Source organism: Microtus ochrogaster, linkage group LG4 (genome assembly GCF_000317375.1).
Source record: "Microtus ochrogaster isolate Prairie Vole_2 linkage group LG4, MicOch1.0, whole genome shotgun sequence".
Taxonomy (NCBI): domain Eukaryota; kingdom Metazoa; phylum Chordata; class Mammalia; order Rodentia; family Cricetidae; genus Microtus; species Microtus ochrogaster.
In genome coordinates, this window is record NC_022030.1 from 21,090,744 (window position 1) to 21,100,322 (window position 9,579).

A 9,579-nucleotide genomic window follows, 5' to 3' on the forward strand; every position below is an offset into this window, starting at 1 on the left:
TGTGTGTACAATGTGCATGCTTGGTGCCTGTGGAGGCCGGAAGAGGATATAAAATCCCCTAGAACTGAATCTCACTGGCCGTGAGCTGCCATGTGGGCTCTGGCAACCCTCTGGAAGAGCAACCAATGCTCTTCTCCGCTGAGCCACCCTTCCAGTCCCTACTGATCATTTTAGCTGGCTGACCTGGGGTAGGGGGGTTTCTCCTTGTCTGGGTTTGCTTCCTCTCTGCTAAGTCCTGCCCATTCCATGAAGTCAAGTCAAGTCACCTGTCAAGTTCCCTTCAAGCATACAGCTGCCAAGGCTGGCATACCCAGGCTGCAGGAGAGCTAATGTCTCAAACCAAACAAAACCAAGTTGTGGTGTAAGGGACACAGGTATAGTTTGGGGGATCAGAGAGTCTCCCCGCCACTTCTCAGCTGCTGGCCTCAGGTGCTCCTGCACTGAGCCACACCCACAGCTCCTCCCCTGGCAGGTTCTAGGTTAACAGCTCAGCTGCTGAACCACACCTCCAGCCCCTTTGTGGTGGGCCCTAGGGACGTGCCCTAGCGCTGGGCCAGTGTCCCCTTAGTCTTTGGAGAAACAGTGGTACCATTAAGTTCTGACGCCCAAACCCAGACGGTCCTAACTGAAGCACTGTGTAACCTGTGGTGATCAAATTCCCTCTTTAACTGTAAAACACCATCGAGTTCCAGGATTACAGGAGCAGATGAGACAGATGTGAGACAAAAGCTAAAGATCTGACACACACATCAATAACATGGATGTTAGCCTGTGCAAGTCTGCAACCAGCACGGAGGAAGCTGAGGCAGGAGTATTTTGAGGAAGTATTTACTGAGACCATATTTTCTGTTGTTTTTTTTTTTTTTTCTAAAGGGGTGAGGGAAATACAGCAAATGGTAAGGATATCACTTAAAGCACTTTACAAAGACAAAGACATTGATACTTCACAACATGGCAAGATGCAAGCCACCTGGCTCCAGGGACTGATTTTTTGTTTACTTTGTTTCTGAAGACAGGATCTCATAGCTTAGGCTATCCTCAAACTCATTATGTATCTAAGAACTTCTTCTTTTTTCAAGACAGGGTTTCTCTGTAGCTTTGGTGCCTATCCTGGAACTAGCTCTTGTAGACCAGACTGGCCACGAACTCACATAAATCTGCCTGCCTCTGCCTCTCACCACCACCGCCAGGCTCCAAGGATGGTCTTGAAGTAATCACCTCCCTTGTGCTGGGATTACAGTCATGGACCACTATGCCTGGCCGACTGTGATCTGAATCCCTAAACTCTTGTTACATTCTGGCCAGTGTGATGTTACTATTATCCATGTATCATCGGTCAAAAGTTACTTCCTGCTTTAGCCCAGTTCCTGCACAGTTCGCAGTGAAGGGCGTTTCTAGGTAAGAATGACTGAATGATGGGAGCCCCATTCACCAGAGGGCTCCTAGGCTAGAGGATGTTTGGGTTGGGGGCGCGAGGGGGTAAGATCCTGAATTCCTGCATCAACTAGGGCTACTGCATTTGGCTTCCTGCAGCGAGGATGGGATGATATCCCAGACAGCTATTAAGGGCAGAAGACACCTCTTCCTTGTGGCACGATTCTTGGTTCAGTTGTTACTCAGCAAACCTCAAAGGAAGGGTAGCATCTTAGCTGGGGGAAACAGATAGGGGAGGGGGGGCAGGAAGGACTATGGGTGTCACAGAGGGAGGTGGACTGACATAGAGATGAGTAGGTTACGTGGGAGAGAAATGGGGAGGCAAACGCCCGAAGAGCTTTATGCCTATGAGAAGAAATACGGACAGACTCGGGAGAGAGAAGGACTTCTCCACTGAAAGGGTCACGTTAAGTAGTGGTCAGAGAGGGGTGTCATTAGGCTGGAGCCACAACTGGGTACAGCAATGTGCAACCCGGAGGGACTACTGCCCCCTAAAGCTGCAGGGTCATGCAAGGTGCCTGGGTCCCGCGTGGGTGCCGACAGGGCGGGGCCGTGAGTATCCCCGCCCACTGCTGGGGTGAGGAGAGCAGGAGACTAACAGCCTACGGAGGGCGGAGGGCGGGATCGGGACCTGCCTCGTCTCGCCCTAGGCTCCGTGCTCCGCGCGCGATCCCCCGCCTCCCTCCTCCTGGGCACGGGAAGGAAAGGGAAGGGAGGAGGGCTAGGCGGCCGGACGCTGGGTTTTCCCCAGCCTCCCCAGGAGGAACTGGGACTCTGGGGGTACAGCCGACCAGGATTCAGCTCTATGGGGTCCTCTTACTCTCTCAGGAAGCGCAGGCTCCTCCCCACGCGCGTGGCACCCACGTGGAGCTTTCTCACCCTTACTGACTCGGTTTTCTCTTTTTTGGGTTTTGCAGACAGGCTCTCCCCCAACTTTTAGCCGCTCCCCTAGGGCTCGACTCCTGGGGCTCAGCCACTCCCTTCCACGCCCAGGCGAGGGGCGCTCACCACTCACGCCTGGATGGCATGGTGTCCCTGCTCCACCCGCCCGCCCACCTCGCGGGGCCATCTTCCCACGCCAGTCTCCCCTCTTTTATAACTCTTTTCCAATGACCCGCTATTCTAGATTTCTTGGGACTCTCTCGCTTCCTCTACTGGGCTCCGCCTGCCCGCTAGCGCGCTCTTTTACGTCCCTAAGCAAAACACCCGTGACACCTCCGGGCTCATTTTCCGCACCCTCTCTGCTCCTCTCCCTTTAGACTCCTCTCAACAACTTCGCTTCCTTTTTTTAGTTAACTTATCACTTGGAACCCCACGGTGACGCCACGAACTCCCTCTATCCAGCGTGCGCCTGGCCCCTTCTGGAGATGAGTCTATTTGAGAGTTTATCTGGCAGTAGTAGGGTCCTCATCCCCTAGTTTTTGTCCTTGAATCTCTTCTCTCCATCTCATGACCCGATCTAGCGTCAGCTGTTCACGCTGCCTCTCCTTTCCCAAATGTTGGGCGCCTTCCACTCTCCTGAGCCGGGCTCTACCTTTCTGAAAAGGGAACCCAATGATCCCTGCGTTTTTAAGCACTGTAAGAAGAAACTTAAAACAAAATCTGCCAAATGTTCCTTCTAAAAAAGACTGTCCCCACGATCTAGATCCCCTCTAGAAGAGATCCACTTTTGCTTACTGTCCCTTCCTCTCCGAGACCAGGCACCTGGGGTAGAGACTAAGCGCTATCCTCTTTGGGGTACCCATGCATTCGTTCCCGGAGCCCCCAGGAGTCCCCTTCCTCCAGCCAATTTCCTCTGCCGGTAATTTCCTCCCAGTGACCCCTGCACTCCGGCGCCCCCTGCGGGCTCCCTCCCGGCTCCCTGGCCCCCTCCGAGCTCACGGTTGGCGCGATCCACCATTAGCACGCGGGTGACCTCTTTGGCGTAGTAGTCTGCCTCGGGCTCCGGCTCCGGGTCGGCGCTCTCGCCAGCTACCCGGTCGCGGGTGCTGTTGTACAAAGCAAGCACGGCCTCGGGCAGCGGGCCGGGCGGCACCTCCCCCTGGCTCGGGGGACTAGCGAGCCGTAGTTTGGACAGGATCTGACCACGGATGGCTTCGATGCGCTTCCGCTTCACCAGCTCCATGTCGATGGTCTTGCAGGTGGAGAGTCCCGCGGCTGGCCTCCCGGGCGTCAGCACTAGAAGCCACGGGAGCGGGAGGAGAAGCGGCAGTAGCCGCAGCCCCGAGGGCGGCATGGGAGAGGCGGCGCCCCGCGGCAATGCGAAGAGCGCGAACCCCGGGCAAAGGTGGGATGCAGAGGCCCCGCCCCTGCAGGGTTGGGGGGGGTCTCCCAAGGAAAGGTAGCAGAGAGTCCTGAGTAATTTGAGGTTGAGGGAGAAAGCAGCAGGAGTCACGGTGAGGCTCTGACACAGGGTGTCTCAGTATGCCACCGGGGGGAAAAAAAAAAGAGATGAACGCTCTCTCTGGGACCAAAAAGTGAGTGCTCTTAAATAAGGGGGGGGGTACTGCCAGCAGATCTGAGGGAGATCAGCCTCCTGGGGGAGAGAGGGTCCTGGGATGCGGGGGACTCAGGAGGCAGGCTGGGGGGAGGGCGGCGTGCAAGGGGTGCGCCCCGGTTTTGGGGTGAAGTCTTCGCGGGAGGCGGGGCTTGCGGCTCTCGAGGGCTGGTCCGGGATAGGGGCGTCTGAGGAACGCCGTGTAGCGAGCAAACGTCCACGACGGTGAGCAGGGCGGTCTGGGGTTCCTAGGTTCTGCCTCTGTGGGACAGCGCAGCGCCAAGCGTTCCCCGCGTCTCCGGCTCGCAGTAGCAGCGGAAAAGTCTCAAAACTTTTTTCCTCTTCTCCCAACCAGCTCGTCCCTCCTCCCCCTCCTCCTCCCCCTCCTCCCCGCAGTGGCGGCGGCGGCTAGACTCAGATTCTGGGGCCTCGGACGGCTCGCCTGCTCTTTTGCCGGCTCGGGCGGAGGTGGCTTCGCGGACGGCTCAGAGCCGGGGGTGCCCCGAAGGGGCGTCCCCCCTGCCCCGGCCGGGGGCTTCGCTGTCTGGAGGATCCGCGGCGGGAGGAGGAGGGGGACGGCCTGGGGCACGAAGGGCGGCGGCGGCGGGGACCGGCTGGGGCGGCGGGGGGTTTTGAAGCCGCCCCGGCCCCACCCAGGAAGCGCGCGCGGGGCGGGGGCAGCCCCAGGAGGAGAGCATGGGGGGGGCACCGTCTTCATCTAGCGTGGGCGGGCTCCGAGGGGGGTCCCTTCAGCCCTGCGGGAGGAGGCGGGCACCCCGGCCCCGCCCCACCTCCAGGGTGCTGCCTCCTGGCGGCCGAGCTTTACGAAAGCGCCCCGTGGCTTTGGGGGTTGATGAAGGGTCAATGAGAAAATGGGGACTTCGTGAGAAAATAGGGTCCCGGAGGAGATATTAGAGGTGGGGACCTAGGATGTAGAGACTGAAAGGCTGGACAGACTTTGGGTCTACTGAGAAAGGTACCAAGGAGGATGAGGGAAGAAGACGTTGGACATCTGACAGTTGCAGTGGGAAAAGAAGGCACCATACACATGAAAACCGAGAGCTTTTATTAAGTGCCTCTCATAAGCCCAACAGCCAGTTCTCCTGAAGTCCCTGTAACCCACAGTCTTAGTACCGGACAGTTCGATGGAGCAGGGCCTTGTAGTCCTAGGTAGGATAGAGGGGCCATGACTTGGGTAAGGTCAAGACTGACAGTCTCCAGAGTCCATGTTCTTGACGGCTGTGCCATCTTGTGCTCAAGAGTTCCCAGGGCTGTAGATGATGGTGACAATAGTGGCGATGAAGTCCCTCAACACTCCACACCATAGCGATCAAAATGGCGCAACAGCAGGCCAATACCAAGATGCACCGTGCCACCTGCGGCTGTGTGCAGGCGATAGCGGTCAGCCCCACTGTAGATGGTGTCTGCGTGCAGCAGCTGTGGCCCACCACCCACAAAGGCACGTGCCAGCTGTTCCCGCCAACTGCCCAGGGGCCTCCATGTGGGGCAATCCAGCTGGTGGGTGCCTGGGCTACTAGGCACGTGGCAAAAGCCATAGCCAGCAAGCTGGCAGCGGCCAAAGCTGTCCTGGGACCACACCTGGAGATGGAGTCGAGGCCAACCTGCAGGACAAGTGCAGTTAGATAAAGGAGAGATGAAGGGAGGCAGCCACATGCTCCTGGGTTCCCATCTCCTTGAAACCACTAGAGACCTTGGCCCAGTCCTTTTGCCTTTGATTATTGCTTAAATTTCCTCTCTGGGTTCCCATCTCCCATCCACACCTCATACACCACAGGGATCTATATAAATTCACATTACCGTCCTGTTCCAAACCCTTCCATGGCTATCCTGTACCACAGTACAAAGTCCAACCTCTTGAGCGTGAAAAGCCTCTGCTGACTTGGCTTTGTGGTCTCCTCTGTCTCCCTGTGACAGAGCCCACTGCACTCCCAGCCCCCTCTCTCCTCGTGGACCTGCTTTGTTCTCCCCTACCTGTTCTTCCCCAGAGCAGCCCACCTCTCCCCTTCATTAGGTTTCTAATATCCTCAAAGCACAGCTGAACTAGTCAGAGCTCTTGGAGTGAGCCCATCTCCCCCTCTACCCTGGGCTCTTCCTGTTGGGTCCTATTCTAGAAGCTGGGGACATGGCGATGAACACAGCAGACAAAAATTCCTGCCCCGTGCAGCTGACATTCTAGACAACCAACATAGTAAATAAGAAAATTACAGGGTATGTCAGATGGTGATAACTGCTATGGAGGAAAATAACGCCAGGGAGGGAGGGGTGGAGATGGAGTTTGGGGAAGTGGGGGGAGAGTAAAGGAAGCTTTGCTACGAAGGTGACACTTGGGGCTGAGCACCACCACGGTGTATGGCTGTCACGAAGCACTTGGGAGGTAGAGGCAAAAGGATTCCTGAAAGTTCAAGGCTAGCCTGGTCTGCATAATGAGTTCTAGGACAGCCAGGACTATACAGGAAGGAAGGCCTTAACTGGAAGGATGACCTTTTTGTGCACACTTGGGATGCTGAGGTTCCAGGCTAGCCTGGACTATGTTCAGAGGCTCTATCTGAAAAACAGACAAATCAACCAGGAGGCAACACATACACAAATGCTTAAAGGGAACAGGCCATCTAGGCACCTAGGGAATGGGAGATCCCAGCCAATGCAGAAGTCCTCAAGCAGGAGTTAGCCTACTGGGACCAGTGCAGCTAGAACGGGGGGGGGGGGGGGGGGGGGGGGGGGGGGAGTGGGAAGAAAGAGGCAACCGCCAGGTTACACAGGGTCATGTGATGGCAGGGAAGACACCCGCTTTCATCCTTTTATCCTCAGTAAAAGGAGAACTGCTAGAAGGTTCAGACTTAGGTCCTCACATGCCCCTGGTAGCTGCATGTGGGGTGCAAACCCTAGGCCTGGGTCTGGGAGCCCAGTGAATAAAGCCTGAAAGAAGGGTCCAGCTAGGAGAAGATGGAGGAAGGGGGTGAGGAATGGAGGTTGGGGTACATTTCAAGTGGGATGTTAGAACCAACAGGATTTGGTGGTGGGCAGAATGGGGGAATAAGAAGAAAGAAATCAAGGGGGAAGCCAGCTTAAGGCCAGGCCTGAAGAGATAAAGGTTTATTTCTCCACCTCACCCTCTAATATGTCCCCCGGCCAGAAGCCAGTGAGATTGTGCACAAGTAAAATCAGGTCCCCAGAGATGGTCTCAGTGCCTTGGCAACCAGGGCCCTGCATTCTGCTCCCACACAGCGGCTCCCTGCCCCTTGCCCCCTCCCCCACAGCCATCCAGTGCCTGGCTTGCTCATCACCCTGGGCCTTCTATGCACCCCAGCTCTCTGCCTTGACGCCTCTTCTGTTTTTGTCCTTGGATCCAGTTAGCTCTTCTTGGCCCTGTATAGCAAAGCTCCAAAGGTTCTCTGTCCTAGCAGGTCATGTAACCACCCAGAGACTTCTGGGTTCCCTATGGCCTCTGTGCTAGCCCCATTTGAAAACTGGTCTATCTTCTACTTGGAGTCCTGTCTTGATTGGGGATTCCCTCCTTGAGCTGGACAGGCACAGGCTCAATCAATAAACAGCCCTGATAGCTGAACGGCCCAGACCATTTCCCAGCATCTGCGTGTTTTACCGAGAAAAGCTGTGCCCATGTGATCCCCTCCTCCCTCGCACACTCACTTCCCCTTTGAGTGGGGCCTCTGCTTTTGTGAGCAAAGGCAACTGGTCCACTTCCCACCCCTCTCCTCATCTAGCTCTCTTTACCCCTTCCAGCCTCCTCATTACCCTTTACTGGAAGGCAGCCCCCCTCCCACTTGACCTCCCACTTCCTGATATCTCCTCTGCTCCAACCTCTGTCACCTTCCACAGGCCTTGGATTTTCTAGAGCTCAGGTCAGGCCTCAGATTTACTTCTCTGGAGGAAGCTGTGCCAGGAAAGGGATTCGCAAAGTATGGGGAGCAGGGACAACCATGGTGTTCTGAGCCCAGCTCCTCCAAGTTTGACCGGCCCCACTCCTCTCATCCTATACCTACCTTGGAGACCTTTGGTGGCAAAGTGCAGGTCAATGGGATGGGACCAGTAGGCCATATCTCCTATCTGAGGTGTGTCTACCTGTGTTTGGCCCTCCCGTACACCTGACAAGAGCTTCCACGCAGCCCCTGTAATGAGAACCATGACAGAAAGGGTTAACAGTGAGTAGCAGCCTGCAGAAAGGGAACCCCACTGTGGCTACAAGAGTGTTTTTCCCTGGGGGTGGGAGTTACACAGTGTGAACTCTAGAGCCAAATATCTGGATTCAGATCTTGGCACCAGAAGTACACACTTGCAATCTTGGCACTTGGGGGTTTGAGGTCAGCACAGGCTAAAGTGTGGGTCCCAATCTCTAAAGGAAAAGTGGAGGAAGATGGAGAGTGTGAAAGAGAATAAATCCTGATACTATTTCACTGAGCAGTGGTAGCACACACCTTTAATTGCAGCACTTGGGAGGCAGAGGCAGGTGGATCTCTGTGACCACCAGAGCCTGGGCCGGGCGGTGGTGGTGCACGCCTTTAATCCCAGCACTCGGGAGGCAGAGGCAGGAGATCTCTGTGAGTTCGAGACCAGCCTGGTCTACAAGAGCTAGTTCCAGGACAGGCTCCAAAACCACAGAGAAACCCTGTCTCGAAAAACCAAAAACAAACAAACAAACAAACAAACAACAAAAAAAGACCAGCCTGTTCTAAAGAGTGAGTTCCAGGACAGCCAGGGCTGCACAGAAAAATCCCGACTTGGAAAACCAATAAATAAATTAATTAATCCTGGTACTATTCACATATGTTTTGTGCATTTTGCAGTGTTGGGGATGGAACCCAAGGCACTGAATACACTAGGCAAGAGTTCTCTAGCAACAAGCTACAATCAACAGCCCCTAGGCTTACTTCCTTTTGTCCATGCAACCTTAGTTAGGCACATTACTTTTTCCAATCTTGTCGGGTGGTGGTAGTGGCATACACCTTTAATCCCAGCACTTGAGAGGCAGAGGCAGGCAGATCTCTATGAGTTCGAGGCCAGCCTGGCCTATAGACAGCCAGGACTGATAGAGAAACCTTGTCTTTGAAAAAAAAAATTCCCTATCTACAAAATAAGTGACAAATAATACAATCTCATAATTTTAGAAGACTCATAGCAAGTATGAAGTATTGATTTTTTTAAGTATCATTCACTTATTAATCTTTATGTATGCCGCTGGGGATGCAACCCAGAGCCTTGTACATACTAGGTGCATGTCCTACTGATGAGCTGTAAGTCAAAGCATCGAGTGCTTCCTTTTTTGAGACAAGGTCTCATATAGCTAAGGCTAATCTCAAATTTCCTATGTAGCTGAGAATGACCTTGAACTTCTTCTGATCCTCTTGCCTATGTCCCCCAAAGCGATGAGATTCCCAACATCATTTCCTTACTAGTCACACCCCATATTTAGAGGCCTAGATCAAAGACTAAGAAGAGGCTAGGCACCATCCAAGAGCACATCTCAACTCCAGTGAGGAATAGGAAAAAGAATAGTGTCCACACACTGAGCGCTAAATGCCAGTCGCTAGGAAACTGGTTCATGTCATCTGCTCTCTGGGATCCTTAATCCCATCCACCCCACCTCAGCTATCAGATCCCTCAGCATCACC

General features: G+C 54.6%; 2 protein-coding genes across 2 annotated transcripts in view; both read right to left on the reverse strand.

Annotated features, from left to right (window-relative positions):
* The window catches only part of Tgfb1 (transforming growth factor beta 1), an 18,935-nt gene extending 14,419 nt beyond the window's left edge, over nucleotides 1–4,516 (reverse strand). Inside the window, exons 1-2 of the mRNA XM_026786237.1 lie at nucleotides 3,159–4,516; nucleotides 2,969–3,023 (exon numbers count right to left, since the gene is read on the reverse strand). Of these exons, the coding sequence (XP_026642038.1) occupies nucleotides 2,969–3,023; nucleotides 3,159–3,670 (567 nt within the window). The 5' untranslated portion in view covers nucleotides 3,671–4,516. The remainder of the gene's footprint in view (nucleotides 1–2,968; nucleotides 3,024–3,158) is intronic.
* Nucleotides 4,517–4,982: 466 nt separating this feature from the next.
* Nucleotides 4,983–9,579, reverse strand: part of B9d2 (B9 domain containing 2) — a 6,151-nt gene continuing 1,554 nt past the window's right edge. The window contains exons 3-4 of the mRNA XM_005361178.1: nucleotides 7,954–8,079; nucleotides 4,983–5,553 (exon numbers count right to left, since the gene is read on the reverse strand). Of these exons, the coding sequence (XP_005361235.1) occupies nucleotides 5,240–5,553; nucleotides 7,954–8,079 (440 nt within the window). The 3' untranslated portion in view covers nucleotides 4,983–5,239. The remainder of the gene's footprint in view (nucleotides 5,554–7,953; nucleotides 8,080–9,579) is intronic.